The 20,867-nt window shown below is 47.8% G+C and overlaps 1 protein-coding gene across 3 annotated transcripts in view; it reads right to left on the reverse strand.

Annotated features, from left to right (window-relative positions):
- Positions 1-2,591: 2,591 nt before the first annotated feature.
- Positions 2,592-20,867, reverse strand: part of VWC2L (von Willebrand factor C domain containing 2 like) — a 43,544-nt gene continuing 25,268 nt past the window's right edge. For 2 of the 3 annotated variants that reach the window (XM_079310620.1, XM_079310619.1), the window contains one exon: positions 2,682-4,503. In XM_079310620.1, coding sequence (XP_079166746.1) covers positions 4,355-4,503 — 149 coding nt within the window. In that variant the 3' untranslated portion in view covers positions 2,682-4,354. Of the gene's footprint in view, positions 4,504-20,867 lie in introns of all 3 variants that reach the window. The other variant, XM_079310618.1, reaches the window with a different exon arrangement.

Genomic DNA, 20,867 nt, shown 5'->3' on the forward strand with positions numbered 1-20,867 from the left:
GTGCCCTCCCAAAGGAGCCTGGCTTAGCTTTTGTGCTGGGTTCTGTCTTTCCTTCCAATTCCCTAGTACACAATTATGCATTTGTCTGTGTGTGGCTGAGGGCAGGCATGAACTGACATCTTCTGAGAGCAGAGCCCTTTCAGGTACTAGATTTAGTCATGGTAAAAAGATAGTTTCTCTTAAAAGAAAAGGTAGTCTATCTGCAAATACAAATAAATCCATATGGTGTACTAATGGTGCTTGTAAGGTTCCAACCCAAACCATTCTATGATCCTAAATATATAAATACAGGCAATTCCTTTCCATGCCTTCCATCCCATGTTTTAAAGCCTAAGCTTCCACACCACAAGGAAGGTGGATTCTTGATAAATTTTTCATTTTCTCTATTGACTTGCTGTTGCAAACCTGTGTCCTTTTGCTATGTAAAGGGCATTCATTTGTATCCACATGGACCTTCTTTCTCCTTCAATAACCACCAAAGAGAAACCCTTCACAGCTCCTGCTGTGCTGGGATCCCAGGATTTGCTCTTGGCTTTTAGCTCCAGCAGAGCTGTGGCTGGACAGGGGCTGCTGCAGTGGATCTGGCACCCAGGGGATGGTCACCAGGACACTCAGCTCACTGTGTGCCACTGAAGCCATCGTGTGCTGCTGCCTCAGGAGCACTGGGAGGATGGGGAGTGCCCAAAGTTGGGGATTTTCCCAGCTTAGCCTGGTTTGGAGCATGCTTTGCAGCTTCCTGGGGGAGAAAGACATTACCCTGCTGTGCTCCGGAGCTGAGTCATTCCCCCTGGGGTGTGCAGGAAATAATTCTGTAATTATAAAACAATCTTGACTAATGGCATATTAATGAGGACAGGGAAAGGTGATGCTCCTGGGACAGGCTTTCCCACTGCTAAGAGGAGGAGAGAGCTGTACACAGCTGCTGCATTTGGGGGGCAAAAGATGGCATCACTTCAGCGAGGTTTGGCTGGAAGAACCCTAAGAGGAAGCACTTTTTCTGACTCTGGGTCTGTTTCTTCTGCAAAATTCCCTGTTGCTCCTGCTGAAGGAGCCTCTGACCTCTCCACTCCCTGACCTTTTGCTCCAGTTTGAGTCCTTCTGGCTCCCTTTTCTAGCCACATCTGCCAGGCTGTTTCATTTCTATCTCCCCTTGTTTTTCCAACCCACCAACTCCACCTTCCCCTCTTTCCCTGCCTTACCAACCCCCTGCTTTTCTTTTCACCTTCACCCACCTTCTCTTCTCCATCTGACACAAATCCCTGCTGCATTTTCAAGAGTGTTAGCCTTGGGGCATGGGGAGGATGGTGCCCACAGAGGAGGTTGTGCTCCCCCATCTGATAACACATGTACCAGGCACCTTTCCCTTCAGCTGGCAGCCTCTGGGAGCCCAGGATGAACCTTTCAACAAGATTAAAGAGATGGTATTAATTGCTATCGATCACAGGTCAACAAATTAAATTGCATCTGCAACTGCATCTCTGAAAGGTCTAAATGAGAAGAGTAGTTAATGGGTCTGGCTGGCCCAGAGTTGTGATTAATTAAAGAGAGAAATCAACTACAACATTAAAAATAAAAATAAAAAAAAAAAAAAAAAAAAAAAAAAAAAAGAAAAGGAAGGAGATTGGGATGAGGATAAAATTCTGTAGTGTATTGATGGGATTTCAACTGTGGGACTGTGTCTGACACTGCTGGATTTGGGGGAGTCAGATCCCCTTCTACAGTCTGAGCCACAGAGACCTTGCAGACACATCCATGATGGGATCTGCAGGAATTTCCCTCATCTGACCCAGAGCAGGCTCCAGCTCCCTGTGCAGGGTCCTAGGGGTCAATCCCCCTCCATCTGCTTCTTCTCTCTTTTTGTTTTTCACAGTGAAAGAGTGAAGGACAAAATCCTGATCATTCCCATGTTCCTCAGCAATCCTCCTGCTCTTCCCATTCCAATCCAGCACTGCAGCATCCCCCTGGCAGCTGGGAGAAAAGTACTCCTGGGTGGGAAGAAGGGTGCTACTGTGCCTCCTTGGAAATAATGAAGTAGCACAGCATGGAATGGAGATGGTGCTTAATTAATAACAAAGAAAATAATAATATGTGGCACGTATAGTGCTGTACTTGTTCCAAGCACTGTACAAACATTAACTACAGTAATTAAGCTGTAATTAATTAGAGTAACTACTAATCAGTGTAAATAATGATGCATCTGGAGGTACCAAAAGGAGTTTGTGAACTGAAAGCAAATTTCCATGTTCAGGAAATGGCATCAAATATAAAATGGCACCAGTAAAAGTGGTAAAAAAGCAGATGGAGGTTAAAGCAAGAGGCTGGGAGCTGTGTTGGTCCATGGCAGCTCCACAAACAGGAATCCTGGATTGGCAAAGCAAAACTGGTTCATTGAGTTACTCCCTGAGCAACCCATCCATCCATGGGATTCCCATGGCTACTTCCAGGCTCCAGACCTGCTCTTCCCACCCCAGCTGCACTCACCAACACTGTGAAGAGACAGCAACTGGAGCAAGGGATGAGATGGGGAATTGGGAGCTTGAGGCTCTGGTGATCAGCAGAGTAAAATACACCACAAATGTATAATTTGGGGGTTTTTGCTGGTTTGCACACTTTATATTTAACAAAATAATTTTTTAATAATATAGTCTTTTACACATCAAATATTGTTTCTAGGACCCCTCCCTCCCATTTGTACAGATTTTTTTTTCTCACTAGTTTCAGGCACACTATTGTTTGAAAGTTTTGAAACTGGATAGTCATTGACAGGCAGCAGCTTACAAAGAAATGTGGTGATGATGTCTCAAATGGTACCAGCTCAGCCTGCAGGCAGCCAGTGCTCAGTCACAGGATGCTGTGCTAAGTGCTCCTCCCAGTCCTGCCTCCAGGAAAACACCAAAATGGGGAAGAAATGAAGGTACCATGGCAGTAGTGTGTATAAACTGAGCCTGATGTGCTGATCTGCCTGGTGAGGATGCTGTGGGGAGGATTTGCTGCCATCACTGTTGAGAGCAGGAGCTGGGCTGGAGTCTGAACTCTGAACAAAAGAAGCACCACCACCCCCAAGGCATTGACCAAAGAGCAGGGAACCAAACGTGGGCAGTGATGGGAAAGGCCCCTGGGCTGGCAGGGCAGGGAGATGACCTTGGTGGCTGTTCTTTTACAGTGTCACCTGGAAGCTGCAGCCCGAGAAAGCAGGAGGCACCAGTGCTGGAAATGGGGACCTCTGCTCCTGGCAGGCAGGCACAGAAAGCAGCTGCTTAAAGAGAGAGCCCCCACAGGAGCCCAGATACTCCAGGGAGAGCCAGGGCAGCTCCCTCCCACTGTAACAAAGGGTCTTACCTGCCAGCTGAGCCAGTTTAGGGCTGCCACAGCCATGGGACATTCCTGGAAACCTCCAGAGAGGGGTGATCCCATGTTTGAATTGTGGCCTGCTGTCACTGAAGGCAATGAAACACTGCCCTTGGCTCCAGTGAGAGATGGGGATGGAACAAGGCAGGAGAGCACACACTCAGCCCAGGAACCAGGAACACGTGGGGCCCTCTTCCCTCTGCTCACCACTGCTGCCCCAGCCAGGAACCACACACAGAGAAGCCAGGTAAGATGCTGCTTTCATGGGGCACCTGTTTGTCTGCCCCAGCCTGCCCGTGCAGCTGCTGGGGGCTCTGCTCCCATCAAGGTCACACTGACTGTGTAGGTGTCTTTGACTTTATTGTCCCCACTCAGTGGAGAAAGTGCAACACAGATACAGCTTTGTGTCTCGGCTGTCCGGTCTATACCTGTGCATCTACCTCAGTCCTGCTGCAGGTTACATTCCACTTGGGTCTTTTTTTAGCTCCCCCATCCCTTTGGATTTCTACCTCCCTCCTGTCCTTAGTGCCACCTGCGCTTACAGACACAATAAAAATTCTCCATCTATTGCTCCACTCACAGCTGTATTGTCCCGATGATCCCATCTTAGGAAGAGACTTAAAAAAAAAAAATCATCACAATAGCAAAAAACCCTTCCAATAAATAAATGTGAAAAACCCCCTGATCACACTGCAGAGAGTGAGAGCAGCGTATCGATGGGAGGCATCGCCAGGCTGGGAACGTGCATGGGCTGCTCTCCTCCTGTGCCCCCAGCCCGAGCACTGGTGATTCCCAGAGCAGAGCAGGCACAGAGTGTGTGCAGTGGGACAGGAGCTGCAGGGGGCCCTCCCTGCAGTACTGATCTCTGTCCTGTGGCACCCTCCTTGCTGGTGACCCTGCTGCAGCTGGCGGGAGGTTGGACGCACGGGCAGCACCGGAGCCGTTCCTTCGTCACCATCATCATCACCATCCTCACCCTCATCATGAGCTGCTGCCAGGGGAGCTGCTACAGAGCCTGCTTGCCCTGGCACTCCCTCTTGGAGCACTGTGCTGGCTTCCACCAGTCCCCGTTGTGGCAGTGGCAGATGTTGCAGTCGTCCACCTTCACCTCGATGCCCGCGGGGATTATCGTGGTGCCCGCAAAGCAGTTGGGACCTGTGGAAACACAGGGGAGTAACAGGATTAACACTCTGTGTTTGGGCTGGGGGCAGCAGCTCTGCTCTCAGCCTGGGACAGGCAGGGACCCAGCACCAGCCCCTTGCCCTGCTCTGGCCATGCCACCCAAACCTGCAGCAACGCTCCCACCCTGATCAATGCCGAGCCTTGGGCCCACAGCAATCCTTCTCTCATTTTATGGATGCCCTCAGGCACTAAAGGGAAAAAAAAAGGACTTGAAACTTCACCCTCTGTTTCTGCACCCAACCCCTAGAACAAATGGCACTGGCACTCAGCTTTTTCTACTTGGTTGACCTCTAATTTAGTGCCTCTTTAAGTTTTGGCTTCAGGATGGTTAAGACCATGAGGATAAGCATGAGGACACAGCCCAGCCTTCATTGCTCCAGCCTACAGGCTGCAGGGAGCTGTGGGGACAGAGCCAATCCATCCCCTAGGGCAGCCAACACCAGGTAACCTCACAGACCCCCACCAGCTTGGAGCTAGTAACCAAAAATTATGTATTACATCACCTCTCAAATAAGATTTCTGATAAAATCCAGGTATTTTTCCTCAAGGGTGATTCCTTTAATCTGGTTATTATTGCTTTGGCTATTTTTTTTTCTTATTATATGATATCAAATCTGAGCAGCAAGTCAGCAAGGATTTATTTCCCAGTCACAGAATGGTTGGGTTGGAAGGGATCTTAAAACCCTTTCCTCTTCATCATAAAAGCCCCACTACCCATCTGTCCCTCTGCGAGCTCTCTCCTCTTCCCCTTCAGTGCTTAGCACCAGGAATCAACACCAGAGCAGCAGCACACACAAAAAATTCAATGAAGTCACACTGGTGGCATTGGGGAAGCATAAAGACATTTGAAAAGTGTTTTGTGGCTCATGTGCTGCTCTGAAATGTCACCCCTTGACTGGCCACCAGTTTTAATCTATGCCTCCAGTGCATGAGGTGCATTCTAAAGGGGAGAGTGTGTAGAGACACGAAATTATGGGCAAGTTGTTCCTTAAGACTTAGGCTTAAGGCGGGGAAACAGGGTTCCTTATGACGCTGGAAACAGGCTGAGCTGTAGCCAGCCCAGTGCCAGGGTCCCACATTTCACAGTCTCAGAGAGCTATTTATGAGTGCCCTGAGTTCAGTAAGGTGCTGTGTTGGGTTGATGTGTCCAGCAATGTGTGTTCTGTCCCCATCTGCTGAGCTGGGTGGGGCAGTGACCCTGATCTCCTGGCACATATTATCTGCTAATGGGCCAGCTTTAAACCAGCTGGGGCAATCATCTTTATCTTTCCACAGCCCATCCTCCCTCCAGGAAGATATCATCTGCTGCTGGCCCATTCAGTGCCACTGTGTGACTGATAAAATTACATCATCCCACTGGGAGATGCTCCAGCCAGGGGAGCAGCCAAGCCTTTCCTACCCAGATAAAAACTGAGATTTGGAACAGCAAGGAACCTTCTTTCCACTGGATTCCAGAGGAAAGCCAGACCTTCCCACATCATCCCTGGACCTTCAGAGGAAACTGCACCTTCTCCAGGAGCACTGCTCCAGCTGAACCACATCTGCCACTGCAGGAGGATGCAGCCACCATTGAATGGGGCTGCTGCCAACACCCTGACTGACTGACAGGTGTCAGCTTGGATTCTGACTCTGTCAGTGTTTGGGATTGTTCTTTGTAATACTGCATTTCTATTTTAATTTTCCTATTAAAGAACTGTTATTCCTAATTCCCATATCTTTGCCTGAGAGCCCCTTAATTTCAAAATTATAATAATTTGGAGGGAGGGGGTTTACATTCTCCATTTCAAAGAGAAGCTTCTGCCTTTATTGGCAGACACCTGTCCTTCAAACCAGGACAGGTGCTCCTCAGGACCCTTTGTTGAACAGGACATCAGCCCTTGCTGAGCCAGAGCACAGGTGACACAGGGCTGCTGGCAGTGCAGGAGCCCTGTGAGTGGGGATGTTTTCAAGCTGCTGTGAGCTGGGCTTTGAGCTGGACAAGCTCCCAAGAGCCCCTCCAACGTCTGCCATTACAAAGAACATTAAATCCAGGAGCTGCCAGCCAAGAGCATGAACAGAGCTACCAAACTCTACATATGCACACACAACATCTGTGTTTTTCCTTTCAATGTGAGGTTAAAGAAGTCATGACCTGAAGATTTCCCAAATTGATATCTGTCTCTGGAGATTAAGGGTGGTGAGAAAGGGGGTAGATCACCTTCCCTCTTGTTGCCCTACCTGTTAAGCACCTCGTTTGAGAGGCCAGTGCTGCCTCAACACACACACCCATCTCCAGACACAACTTTGGATTGACAGGGGGCTGGGAACTGGCGGCAAGCTGGCAGTGATGGAGCCAGCAGGTTTTTTTTGCCTCCCAGACAGGCTTTGGGGACCCAACACCTCTCTCACAGGACATTGGCACCCCAGTGGTGCAGGGATTATAGTCAGTTAAGGGTGATGGCTTTGGGAATGACTGATGGGGTGCTGCCAACTGGGCAAAAGCTTATTTTTCCTTCATCCTGCTTATCTGTCCATTCCTTGGCTGCCCTTCCTCCTAGCAGCCCTAGGTCTCTCCTCCCTCCTGAGTTTCCAAAGGGGATCATATGGAAATAAAATAATCAGTAAATAGCCCTTATTAATGCCCCAGGACAGGGAGGAGCAGAATACTGAAGAAAAGAGGAGATGGATGAGGGGGATGTGCTGAAAACATCGTCTGTGCCTCTGTCCCTTATTATGGGGACAGCAGCACAGCAACATCCCTGCCCTGGCCAAGGATGTGGGGCAACTCTACAAATCTGTAATTAAACACTAATGATCTGCCCCTCTGTTGGGCCTGGAAGGACCTGGCAAGCATCTCTGTGTCTAACAGGAAATCTTTGGGATACTGTGCCCACCCCAGAGGGGCTGGGTAAGGCAAATGGGGAACATGAGAGCTGTGTTGGATAAATCACAGGGACTGCCCCACCAGCCCTCACTGGAGCAGCACCCAGCATCCCTGGGATCACAGGATCACACCCAAGGGAGGAGCTGTAGTCAGAGGCTGAGCTGAGGGAAAAGCACAGCAATTGGGCTTGTTTTCTTTCTTCCTGGCTTTTAGCAAAATGGAGGAAAACATGGCCCGGGGCTTTACTGACATCTGCCTCTTTCCTGACAGACTCTAGCACTTTTAATTTGGGCCAGTACTGCCACTGCTCTCGGCCTTTTCTTTCCCAGCACTCTCCCCAAATAGCCCCCTCTTCACTGCCTGAATGAAATGGTTTCTTTTGCTCACCTCAGTGAGCTGGACAGAGCTTTATTGCATCCTCTCTCCCACTATCCCCACCCCTACAGAAACATGGATTATTAATGGAAGGCAAAATTTCCACACTGCATTTGTGATCATTCAACTTAAATTCCCATTGCCTGAAATCCAGTTTTCTAGCACAATCACTATCAGCCAGCCTCTCCCCCTCTGCTTTTTTTTTCTTTCCCCCCATTTAAATTTCTCCCTCCTTCACACTGGAAAACTGGATTCTGTTTGTCCAAATTGGGATACAGCAAGCATGGCACTCGTGGTGAAGGCACAAGAAAGAGGCACTCAGAGAGGGACCCTGCACTGCTGGAATTGAGGTGAAAGCATGCTCCAGCCACGTGCATTTTCTGTGCCGTGGCACAAGTCACCAGGGAGTTTTCCAGAAACTTTGGGATTGATAGGGCTGGCAGCTACTGCTGGAGATTGCCTCCAGCACCTGGGGATCTGCATGGCTGCAGCCCCTAAAGCCAGAGCCCACAGCAAGAAATCAAGCCCTATTTTTTTTTTTTCCCTGCAGTAGAGTTCAACAGACTCTTTTAAATCCTCTAATATTTTTTTTTAGAGCTGCTGAGGACTGGCCTGAGCTTTCCCCACCATGGCTGCTTGGAGGAACTGGATGAGACCACAGCCTGCCAAATCAGTGCCAAAACAAACCTCAAAGGATGACACAGAATAGCAGTATGGGGTTTTTAATTATTATTCAAAGGAAGAGGCTGCTCAGAAATATTTGATGACATGTCAAGCACATCAGGTTACTTATGATAATAGCAGCAGGAACAAGAAGCTGCTTTGGGCAAGGGCTGTCGTCCTGCTCTTGGTAAAAGCATCTTAAACCACGACTGTGAGGATAACAGGACACTAATCACCCTTTTTCCTTGCTCAGGGAGACTGATGGGAGAAGTTTGCTGCTCCCATAGACAGTGTAATAGTGAGATTTGCTTTGCTTAACATAGTTAATACTCATAAAAGGCTGCAGCACTCCAGGCTGCTTGCTAGAACAGCTGTGAAGATTTTTATGGAGATGTATTAGGGACATTCAGATGCTGGTTTGATGGGAGAGATGTAAAAAAAATCATATTTGGTTTGTTGTTTGGGGAGAATGATGGAAAATTCTGCAACCATCTGCTGAAGATCAGCTATTTGGGTGGTGACCCTGCTCCAGTGCACCTGTGCTCCAGAAGGAATTCAGGGGCCAGGCTCTCTCCAGCACTGTGAGCTGATGCCTTGGAGCCACTGGGTGCTGAACAGTAGCATCCCCCAGCTCCCTGTGACTCCTCAGATGGGTTTTACTGAGCTCAGCAGCTCTGCCCCTGGCTTTCAGCAGCTCTGAATTTAGCTTTGTGTGTGCAGAGAAGCAATAAAAGGAAATCAAATGTTAATCAAACAGCAAGCACGGATCACTTCAGGCCAACTGTGATATTCAGATGTGCCCTGAATAGCATCTTGCCCAGACAAAGCTCATCATCTCCACCAGAACTTCTCATTGTGCAACCTCTGATTCCAGCCAGAGTGGTAGTTTCCCCTCAGTAAAATATGTCTCCTGCCACTTCTTTGAGAGCCTCCCCATCCCTTTAGGAAATATTAAAGCTGACTCCAGGAGAATTTAGTTATTCAGTCAATGGATTCCATCAGGGGGAGAGGTGCTGATGGCTAGACTTATCTGCCTAGTTAAGACAGCTGCTAAATAGCAGCTCAATTCAGCAGCCATCCCTCAGGCTCCCAAGTGGTGTGCCCCACAATTGAAGTTGCAAGGGATAAGTGGAAAACTGTGGTGTTTCCTCACAGCATTTAGGAATGGATACATCCTGAAACAACCCACTGGATGCTGGCTCAGCTGAATGAGGCTCGATGACTTTGCTTTTGGAGCTCCACTATGAACACAACTGGGCATGAGGGTTTGGTGCTGGCAGTGTGCTCTGGCCTGGGGAAGGTGTTTCCACTGACCATGGCCAAGTGTCTTCCCAGTGGGAAGGCAGATTTTCCTCTTCATACCTCCACAGAACAGGCCTCTCCCAGGCTTCACCATGACCATCCCACACCACAAGCCATGCAGTCTCCAGCACTGGCATCTGCTGCTCTTGCAAAGCAGTGACCAAATGAGGATGACACCTGGAATCCATACAAGGATGCTCATGGATCCCCAGCAGAAAAAGAGGAAAGCCACAGCAGAATCCCCAGGCCCTGTCACAAAGGCAAGACATTGCCTGTGCCTGCATCTTGGGGCTTTTTCCATGTCTGGGCTGAGCTCTGTGTCCAAAAGGGAAGGAAAACCAGCACACAGATTGTTTTTAATGATGGCCTCCGTTTCTGGAGGTTAACACTGCTCCTCTCTGCTGATCCTGCAGGATCTTTTCAAATGTTCATTTAGCTCTGCCAATGCTATTTATGTGATCACTTCAGATTGCAAGGAAAGAGCTCAATTTGTGGCTTTAATTAAGGAGCTGGGGAGGGAAGAAGTCTTGTTTTCCCTGCCTGGTATGGAGTGCCAGCCCCCCTCTCTCTGGGGGAAGGAGGAGGCGGCGGGTGAAGCCGGAGGTGAGACATCAGGAAATCAGCCGGTGATGCTGAGCTTTGCCTTGCTGAAAATTCAATTTGGTGATGCTCTGCAGGGACAGCTGGAAACCTCACCCAAAGAAAACACCCCTGGAGCTTTCTTGTGTTTGTTAGAAGGAGGCCAGAGCTGGAGATCTGGCTCTGAGCACAGCTGAGCATTGGAATGGGGCTGCCATGATCCCAGGATGTGGGGCAGAGTTCACACCCCAGTAATGCCCAGATCTTATCCCTGTCTGCCACTTCTCAGTGGTGGCAGGACTCAGAATACCTGGACTCCAAAGCCCATCATCAGCCAACCTGCCAGAGACTCCTGCAGGGCTGGGAATGGGACTGCTTCAGGTCAGTGTCCCCATCCTGATCCCCATCAGGTCTGGAAGCTGCTTCCCAGCCTGCTCACGCTCCCAGGCAGCAGTGAGCTCTCCTGGGATGCAGACACTGCACCAATGTGGCATCTACCCCCCAGTGCAATCTGTATGCTGCTCCCTTTTCAGGAGGCACTGAGAACTGGGTCAACCCATGCCAGCCTGAGTGCCACAAGTTAAACCTCCCTCCAGTGGGGCTCCAGCACCCTTCCAACCCCCTGCCATTCAAAAGCTCAGGAATTGCTCTCTTCCCCTATTTGGATTGTTGGTATTTTAAAATACCAAAAGGAAGTCTTCCTGTCACTCTGTGGCTCCCAGCTGTGTAACAAGTGTCTCCTCCTTGAGGTGACCCCAACATGAAAGGTTCAGTCTTCCTCTGCCACCCAGGGAGAGATGGCACCTCCACTAAATGTTTCACTCTGTTCTGTAAAATGTTGCAAAATCAGAGCCTTTTCTCTTTTCATTTGTGGATAAACTCTGCTGGCTCTGGCTAACAGCTCCTGGAATCATCTGGTGGTACCTCCTAGACATCAATGAGCTTTCAATTGTGTGCACCACTGCCCCAAAGAATTACTCTCCTCTGAAGCTTATCTGCAACTCTTTTCCATCCTTCCTGCATTTTTCACTGCTCACAAGACAATGTTAACAGCCCTTCTCAAGTACTGCCTATTTACAGGAGAGATTTTTCCAGCCATAATTCACATTACTGGGTGCCTGAAGATGCCTAAAAGTTATTTAATCTCTGCATTAAAATGTATATATATCTGCAGTATCCTGGTCCAAATTAAATCCCAGCTGCTCACTCTGAGCCAGCCCTCCATCATTAAGAAGGTGAGGAGGAGTTGAAAAGCTCAGTTCAGGACAATGGGAGCTGTTCCACTGACTTTTGCCAGCTATGCAGCCACACAATAAATAAAATATAACACAGAAGCACCTCCCAGCCAGCACGGCAGGACAGGGACCTCCTGGTGGCCCCACACCAAGAGGGTCACATAATCCAGGCTTTGCTCAGACAATCCCAAGTATTTGCTGCCATGATAAGGAATGCAGGGGCCTCACCTGAGTTCCCTAAATTGTGAGCTGGCACCCAGTGACAGAGACTGATTTAGGCCTCGCTGCTTTGCACTGTAGTTAGAAAAATACTGATGGCTCGTTATCCATCTTAATCAGCAGCAGCAAACAAATGAGGGACAGGGAGACATCCAGAAGGGAATACACAGCATTACTCCTCCTTATTGATAGCACAGTTCCTTAATTTGATGTGGAGAGGGGACTTCAGGCATCAGCAAACAGTGGAGCAGGGAGGTTTTGGTGCAGGAAGATCTATGGGTGCAATTTAAAAGCCGTTTGTTTGGGAGCGGTGACGTCCCCGCTGATCCCAGCTCCAGGACAGCCTGGACACCATCCCTCACCAAGACAGATGGAAACAGTGTCCCTGCCTCAGCAAAAGTGCACCAGCTGAAAATGGGGCAGCCCCACTCCACTCTTCATCTGCTGTGCTTGTGGGATGAGCTGGACAGCAGGGGACTAAGCCCAAGACTGAGCATGGAATCCCAGAATGGTGTGGGTTGGAAAGGATATTAAAGCTCATCCACCTCCACCCTCTACCATGGGCAGGGACACCTTCTGCTGCACCAGGCTGCTCCAAGCCCCATCCAACCTGACCTTGGACACTTCCAGGGACAGCTTCCAGTGTCTGATGGCTTTGGGATGGTCGTGTCCAACCCACCCTTCCCATGCCAGGGCAGCAGAGCTCTGGATCAGACCTTTGGCACAGCTCCCTGGGGGAAGGCAGCATGGAGATGGGAGCAAAGCTCATGATCTGGGCACACCAAAGAGAAGAATGCCAGCAGTACATTTCCCACTGCTTTAGGTGATGGTATCTGCCTCCCCATATGGACATTTTCCCCAGGCTGTGCACCCAGCCCCTCTGTTTCTGATCCCAAGTGCATCAAAATCAAAGCTGGGAGCAGGTCCAAGTGCACTTTGAGCTCCCTGGGTTCCTAACCCAGCTGTGGGTTAGGGACTGCTGGCCACCAGGTTTAGGCATTGCTGCAGTGCAAATTAAGAGTTATCAAATTGATAACCCTCTGTTCACTCTGCTGACTCATACACCTGAACAGGGGCAGCCCTGAAGTGAAACTGAGGAGGTTTCACCTGGCTGGAGGAGCCAGCACATGGATCAGCTCCCAGACAGCAGGAGAGCAACTCCCAGTGCTTCAGTGATTCAGTAAATCCAGGGCTTTCCCCCCTCCTTTTAGTGTAAAATGCTGGCTGGCATTTTTCAAAGTCTCCTATGGGATTTACATACCAAATTCCTCTTCATTTTAAAAGGATCTATGTGTGCAAATACCTTGGTACCTTGAAAAGTTTAGTGTATGGTAAAAAAAACTGCAAAGGCAAAGGGCCCAGCACTGCATGGGCAGGAACTGTGCATCCAAAGCAGGTTTTGTGATCCAGGTTTTACTGGGTTGGAGAAGGAAAACTGTAACACCTCAAAGCCAGCAGTAACCATCTATTAAAGGAGAAATATGTGTTTCAACAATTACCTGAGCAAACAAACAGGATTAGCTCTTCAAAATCTTCTGCAGGCAGCATAAAGATTTGGGAGAATACCATAGATTTTTTTTCTTTTTTAAATACAGGTAGATTGTAATTGTGGGCAATGAAAGCTACTCTGAGGTAATTTTAACCTTTCAGGTAAGCAACAAGCTTTCAAAAAGTTGTCTAAATAGATACTTCCCAAAATTAATTCCAACAGCACTGGAGGCACATTTCTTTTTTTCATGGTTCAACATAGTGTAAGGTGAGGTGGGTTTTTTTGAGCTGGTATGAAATAGATTAAAGGAATCAATTAATAGAAGTACCATTAAACTACTGCATCAGCTAACTATGCTACCAGTAAAATCAACAGCCAAAGGGAAGAAAAGTTGGACCTTCCAAAGACTAAACCTTTAAGTGAAGAAAAAAAATTTAAAAACCCCTGGCTCAGGTGGCAGGAGCAGCCACAGAACAATGTGTGCCATGGGACAGGCTTGGTCTGGAGTATGCCCTTGTAGCCAGCATTTCCCAAGAAAGGAATTGGAATTTGCAGAGATGCAAACTCATCCAAGGACTTGGCTGGATGTAGCCCCTGTAGCCAAAGCACCAGTCCTGTGGTCCCTTTCCAGGTGTCTCCACCCAAAGGCAAAGGCTAACAATGAGAGAATAACAAGCAGGACTTTTTCAGTGGGTGAGCTTTTAGCCAACTTATTCGCCTCTTGGTTGCTCTTCATGTGAAAATATAATGATTTTTATGGCCCACTTTAACATTTTTATGTCTTTTTTTCTTGAGAAAAAAAAATTCCCACATTTGGTGTAAGAATTAAAACAGTATTTCATGCTTAACTGCAATCACAGATGATGTATGGAAGAGAGCTGGCTTCATGTCAACTCAATATAAAGCCAGAATTGAATCTAACTTGGTCACTACAGCTGTGAGATGTTTTATGGGGTGAGGGGATTTTTTCAGATCGGTCATAAATGAAATGGAAACTGTGACTGGGCTCATTTTGTATCAAACAGGAGCAAAAAAATGTGGTGAAGAGCCAGGATTGCTACACATTTGTCTGAGTTGTTCCTCTAGAGGAGCTCCTGTGGAAAGCATTTCTTCCTGCTCTTGGCTTGTGTTTGAGCTGTTGGGTTTTCTGCTGCTGACTTTGAGCAGAACCCATCTCCTGCTGCCTTTACCACTGCTCCTATCTCCCAGTCTCCACCACTATTCCCAGCCTCCTGGCCTCCATGATGATGGACACAGAAATGATGGCTATAGGCAGGTAAGACCCACATGAAAGGAGAATTTAAAGCTAAAAGTTAAAATCAGTCAGCACAGGTTTCCCTTCCAGTCAAAGGATGGATCTTCTGAGGGTTGTTTAGTAGTATCAGCCTCTGGCTCTGCCTGTTTTCATCCCTATAAATTTAGGATGGGCTGCAGTGGCAAAGCTCCCATTTCTATGCAAATCCATACAAATGATTGATTACCTGTAGAATTGGAATAACCACAAAGGCAGAAACAGTATTTCTTAGTTTATGTGGGGAGTTTAATTACCTGCCTGTGGCACAGATAAGGAAAATCAGGAAAACATCTTCCCTGACCCCACCCCAACCATTAAGCCTGAGACAGGAGGCAGAGAGGACATGGCACTGCTGTGCCAAAATCTGCATCTCCTGAGGAAACAGGAGGAGGAGGGAATGGAAAGGACAGGGCAGGATGGGTGGATGGATCTTGAGGACACTCATGGGGAGACCAAAGCACTGCAAGGACAAGCACACTTCAGTGTGATGGACAATAGAGATGAGCAGAGGTTGGTGCTGCTGGAATAACCAGAGCCCTAAACCCTTCTGCTGGGACCTGTCCTGATTTCTCCAGCAGCTGCTTTTTGTCCTAGGTTTTGCTCTCCCCATGTTCTTCCACTACCTGAATTTAAGAGTATCTGTGACATTTCCAGGATGTTTTCAGATGGTGCTATGCAAAGAGTCTGGCTGGTGATAGAAATAAAATGAGTGGTGCTGGTTTTGCATGGGAACAGTTGAATTTAATGAATTAGATTGAAAAAGGGAAGTCCTTTCCTTTGCTCATAACTCTGGGTGTCACCCCAAAGGCATAACCACAGTGCATGTGGGTCTTCACACTCTGGCAAGTGTGATACTGGGACAGGACAGTATTTCTGTGAGCTAACAGCTGGGAATGATGAAAGGCTCTGGAAAAATTATGGTGCTCATAAGTGGTTCTGCATCCCTCCTGCCCAAACTGCCCAACTGCTTTGTTACCCTTCTCTGCAGTCTGCTTTTATTACTTAAATCCTGGATGAAATTCTTGCTCATCCTTGGTTCTCAGTGGCACCATAGGATCTGAACAGCTCACAACCTGTTATCCTCCCACATTCCCCTGGGACAGGGAAGTCCTCTGGGTAAACTGAGGCACAGAGGCAGTAGGGACTCATGGGAGGATGCAGGTTATTCAAACTAAGCCCAGCAGAAAACTGTATTTGATTTGCAGCAACAGGAAGGTTTGAGGCTGCAAACTGCCCTCTTGAGTGTAATGGGAATTGGTTCACACCTTATTGGCAGAGGGAAGGAACTGTGGGACAGGGCTGCAAAGTGATGGACAATGACTTCCAAAAATTCCCCTTTTCTGAGTGTTCCCACACTCTTCAGCTAGTATGCCCTGTCTTGTTTTTCCTGTGCTCATTTTGTGCCTTAGAAAATTTTTTTAAAGCCAGAAGGGGGATTTAGACATTAGAACAGCTACTGACCTGATATGAGTTAATGATTTTATAAAACCCCTAAAAAATGCTTTACTTTAAAAGATTGATGTTGCCTATTGTATTTTTTCAATGCCAATTAATTACTTAATTCATTAGCAATGTAACACAGGAATAGTCTTTGAAAATCTGCTGCTTTGTGTAGATGCCTTTAATTACGGATAATTAAATACTGTGGAAGGACCTGATTATACCTCTGAGCATTTTCTAATCTGGAAAATGAAACACACTCCTGTACTCCTGAACACATAAAACAAAAGCTGAGCTCAACAGCCACGGGAAGTAAAAAAAGATGGGAAAACAAACACCCCAAAAGCCAGAACTACTCCAAACCCTGCAAGTAATAGAGGGTGGGAATTCCTGGGGAGGCTCAAAGTCTTTGTGCATGCCCTGACACAGGGTTGGGTCCAGAGCCTGCATTTTTGGGGTTCAAGGGGGAGCCCAAGTGTGCTCAACATGGAGCTGCTGCAGCCAGCAAGCAAACATGGGCCCAGTGAACACAACTCCCTGCTAGCACTTGCTAAAGCTGGGAACACATTTCCAGATGGTCCCTTGTACATATGGCAGCAATAGCCAAAACTGCCACCAAGAGCAAAGCAAACACAATCGTAGCTGACCTTGGAAGAGGAAAAGCTGCCAGTGGAAGAAGTTATGCTGTTGGTTTCTGTCTGCCCCAGAAGCCACAGAAATGCTTGTTCTGAAGACAGCATTGCCCCAGTGCCTCTGAGACAGATCCCTTCCCTGACTCTTACTTTGCATCCTTCCTCCCTAGACCATGAAGTGATTGCCAAACTCAGAATAAATTCTCTTGCCTTTATTTGTTTCTCAGCAGGCAATTTTTTCGAGAAAAATTTGGAGAGGTCTTGTGAAATGCTAGAGGCAGAATGACATGAGGGGCACAAATATGTGTCTGAATTGGAGACACTAAAAGAAGAGAAATGTCACCCCTAACATGTGGGTTGCCTGCCTGCTTTCAGTCAAAGCTAAATGTGTCACATTGCTACTGCATCCCTGCCCACGGCAGGGGATGGAACTGGATGATCTTTAAGGTCCCTTCCAACCCAAACTGTTCTGTCATGATTTGTCATGATCCTCTCTCCTCTCCTCTCCTCTCCTCTCCTCTCCTCTCCTCTCCTCTCCTCTCCTCTCCTCTCCTCTCCTCTCCTCTCCTCTCCTCTCCTCTCCTCTCCTCTCCTCTCCTCTCCTCTCCTCTCCTCTCCTCTCCTCTCCTCTCCTCTCCTCTCCTCTCCTCTCCTCTCCTCTCCTCTCCTCTCCTCTCCTCTCCTCTCCTCTCCTCTCCTCTCCTCTCCTCTCCTCTCCTCTCCTCTCCTCTCCTCTCCTCTCCTCTCCTCTCCTCTCCTCTCCTCTCCTCTCCTCTCCTCTCCTCCTCCTTTAACCCAAGAAGAGGAGCTTGGGCACACAAAAACAAGAGGGAGAGCACAGGCAGCACCTCCCTGAGAAGGAGAAAACAAGCCCAGGAGAAGGGGCAGTGCAAACTGCAAAAACACTATGCATGCAATAGAGGAGCAAGGGAGGTCCTGGGTGTTTTTTGCTGGGGCTTGCAATGCCCTCTGTGGAGGCCACTCCTCTTTCAGCAGCTCTCCTCTAGCCTGTAGATCCACAGATAAGAGTTAGGCTAAATCTGTAAAGAAAACCTTTATTTCAGGGGCTGATCCAACTAGGAAACCCATATAACCATTTGGGCAGGGGTGTCTCTCAGGTGAAACTGTTCAAGGAGGGGCTTTTACACTCACAGGAACTGGCCCTGACTGGTTTTTTGTATGTGAATCCTTCACTGTGGAGCTGTTAGGATGAATGAGAGAGGGGGCAGATCCTCAGCTGCACACAAAACATGGATGTTTCCCTTGGATCAAGGCAGTTTATGCCAGCCTCAGGAAATGCATCACAGCATATTTACTCTCTGGGGGGGCATGATGTAGCCAAGGAAAAAAGTGGTTTCTGTACAAAACACAGCAAGTACATCTAAATGTTACTGTAGTGGGCAGGTTTTTTATCACAGCTTCCCATTTAATTTCCAATTTAATAATTACAATTTGATGTTGCCTGCAATAATACATTTCTTTTTTGTTTGGCACAGCTGGAAAAGTCACCAGAAATTCCCTCTTGCTGTTTCCTTGCAGCACAGGCAGGTGTTAGGGGGGATCAGTCAGTGCCTGGGTGTTGTAGCTCTTTCTGTACATGGTGAGGGTTCCAGGGATGGAGCAGCCACAGCTTCTCCAGGCAGTGTGTGCCAGGGTCTCCCCACCCTCACAGGGAAGAATTCCTTCTGAATGTCTAAACTTTCTGTCAGTATGAAACCATTCCCCCTTGTCCTGCCACTCCAGCCTTTTGCAAATAGTCCCTTCCCATTTTTCCTGTCAGCCTCTGTCAATCCTGGACTTGGTTACTTAGCCAGGTGTGAGGGAGAGCCAAACAGGAAGGACATTTCCCACCACAGTCAGAGCTATTTCTCCTATTCTGCTCCCACTCACCTGGGGAGGGAAAGTCAAAGGTGCACTTTCTGCTTTCAGTAAAAATCAGAGCAGGCTGTCTGAAATAATCAATAGGGCAAAAAGCCCCTTCATTTCTGTCTTTCCCACTGAAATAGTCCAAAGTATGAAGATCTACAGCTAAAACCACGTCACCCCTTTATCCTCCCAGATTTGAGGGAGTTTGTTCTGAAAGCATTAAATGGGGCATCTCATCACTTCCAGTTTTTTCCCAAACCTTTTTAAGGTACGAACAGCGAGTTTGCTGTAATTGGCTCTTTTCCCAGGGAGGTTTCAGTGAGTCAGCATTTTCTGACCAACATATTCCCATCTTCTTCAAATACTTTCAGGCAGCTGCTGTGCAAAAAGTCAGAACTTCGGCAGCCAGGGGAGAACTTTGTGTGCTCATCTTCATGCAGACCCACTGCTCTCAACAGATCCCTGGGCAGGACATCAGCAGTCCTGTTTTTGGAACATCAGCTCCTACTCCATTTATTCTAACAAAGTGCTTCCCTACCAGCACTACCTGGCACAAAACATTTGTAACCAGGACAGGCTCTGGCTTAGTTGATGTAAAATGAATTATACCAGTTTGCATCAGTTGTGGTACTGGTCTGTAATGACTCCTTTTCCTTTGAACTCCTCAGTGAATTCCTGAGGGGATCATGATTTCAGAAGTGGGTACAAGTGGAATATGGACATCCTGGAGTTCACCTCCCATTACAAAGTGCTGATAGGGTCTTGTGGGTGACTCCTCTCTCCTTGAGCTGCATCAGTGGCCAGAGCTGCAAAGAACCCCACCTGCCACTGCAATGAATGCAAAATCCTCTCTTTGTTCCTACCAGGCTTTTATTTGCTCATGGCCAAGCCTAAGCTCTCCAGTCTTGGGCAGTAATTCAGATCAACACTGCAGAAGGGTTTTAGAAACACAAACAAGGAGAGCGAGAAATGAATCCCTGCACCAGCCAAGCTCTTTTGAGGATCTCTCATCCAGGGGATGGAGATGTAGGAAAGGTGGAGGGAAGGGAAGGAAGCAGGAGAAAACTTGTAAGCATCTTTCTTAATTCTAAGTGTTCTCAGACTTGCTTAGCTCTAATCTTTAATTCATATTTTCATTACAGTCTCTTTGCTCTGTAAAGTCTGCATTTCATGTAAAAGAAGCAGCTCAAACATAAATTATTTGACATAAGTCAACCCCTTCTTAAAGTCCTCTACTCTACATATGTGTAGGCTTCAATAACGAAGCATTAAACATTCATCAAATTAGAAATACATGAAGACAGTGTCTGCCACTCTTCTCATACAGATATGCTTCATAATCCCAACCTCCTAGAGCAGCCAAAGAAAGCCTCTTCAATCCTTTCAGAAACCCTGACCATGCAAAACAGCCCAGCCCTGTGCAACGTGTCTCTGAGCCACCCAGAGGTACCAGCAGGTCAGATCCTCAGCTGGAGTAAATCAGAGTAAAACTGCTGTGTTTTACATCAAGTGACACTGACACAGGATTTGGCTTTAAGCTTCTCTTGCAGCAAAATGGTTTACAGCAATGTCATTGGATCATAAAGTCACTTTTTGTATTTTAAAGTCACACCAAGAATCCGATGGGGAACAGCAATGCAATGCCTGCTTTAATTTTAGTACTTAAATACTTTAGTACTTTAATTTTAGTAGCTCAGGCTCCTTGCATTCTGCAAAGGAACCTGGCTTCCCAAGCAGAATCTAGGAACTCTTCCCCTCCTAAAAACCCCTAGCCCACCCCTTCTCTGCAAGACACTATCATGATGGTAGTGAATCTTGAACTACCACTCTCACAGGCCAGTGCACACAAACTTCAGCAACACTTCCCCAAGGGAGAACAATCATTTTGAGCAAAAGCTTCTTCATAAATATTTCTGAGTTTGAAGAGTAATGCAGACCAGGTAACATGTTTCCCACATCTCTGAGAGCTGTGTCTGCTGAAAGAGAGCTCTGGAGCCAGTCCCATCCCACAAATGGCTTCTCATGATCCTCCCTGACCCTTCAGGTGTGCCTGTTACATCCATCTGAACTCTGCTGTGGAGGAAGCAGGGAAGCATGGTTAGGACCTGGGGTACAAATCCAGCATGGCAGCTTTCAGCTCCTGCCTGGCCTTCAGCAGTCAGGCAGAGCCTTTTCCTGCCATGTTTAATTAGTGAATTATCCCTTTCTTGCTTGCTGGGCAGAGGCAGAGAACACAGAGGCTCGGGAAGCAGCAGGTGACCTGTGCAGGTGAACACACCAGGTTCAGAGACTGCTGTCCTGCTGGCTCCAGGCTACAGCTCCCTGGGAATGGAGCTCTTCCAGCAGCATCCCTGTCACTGCACAGCCCAGCACCCCAGCT

Source organism: Erithacus rubecula, assembly GCF_903797595.1.
Source record: "Erithacus rubecula genome assembly, chromosome: 8".
In the NCBI taxonomy this organism is placed as follows: domain Eukaryota; kingdom Metazoa; phylum Chordata; class Aves; order Passeriformes; family Muscicapidae; genus Erithacus; species Erithacus rubecula.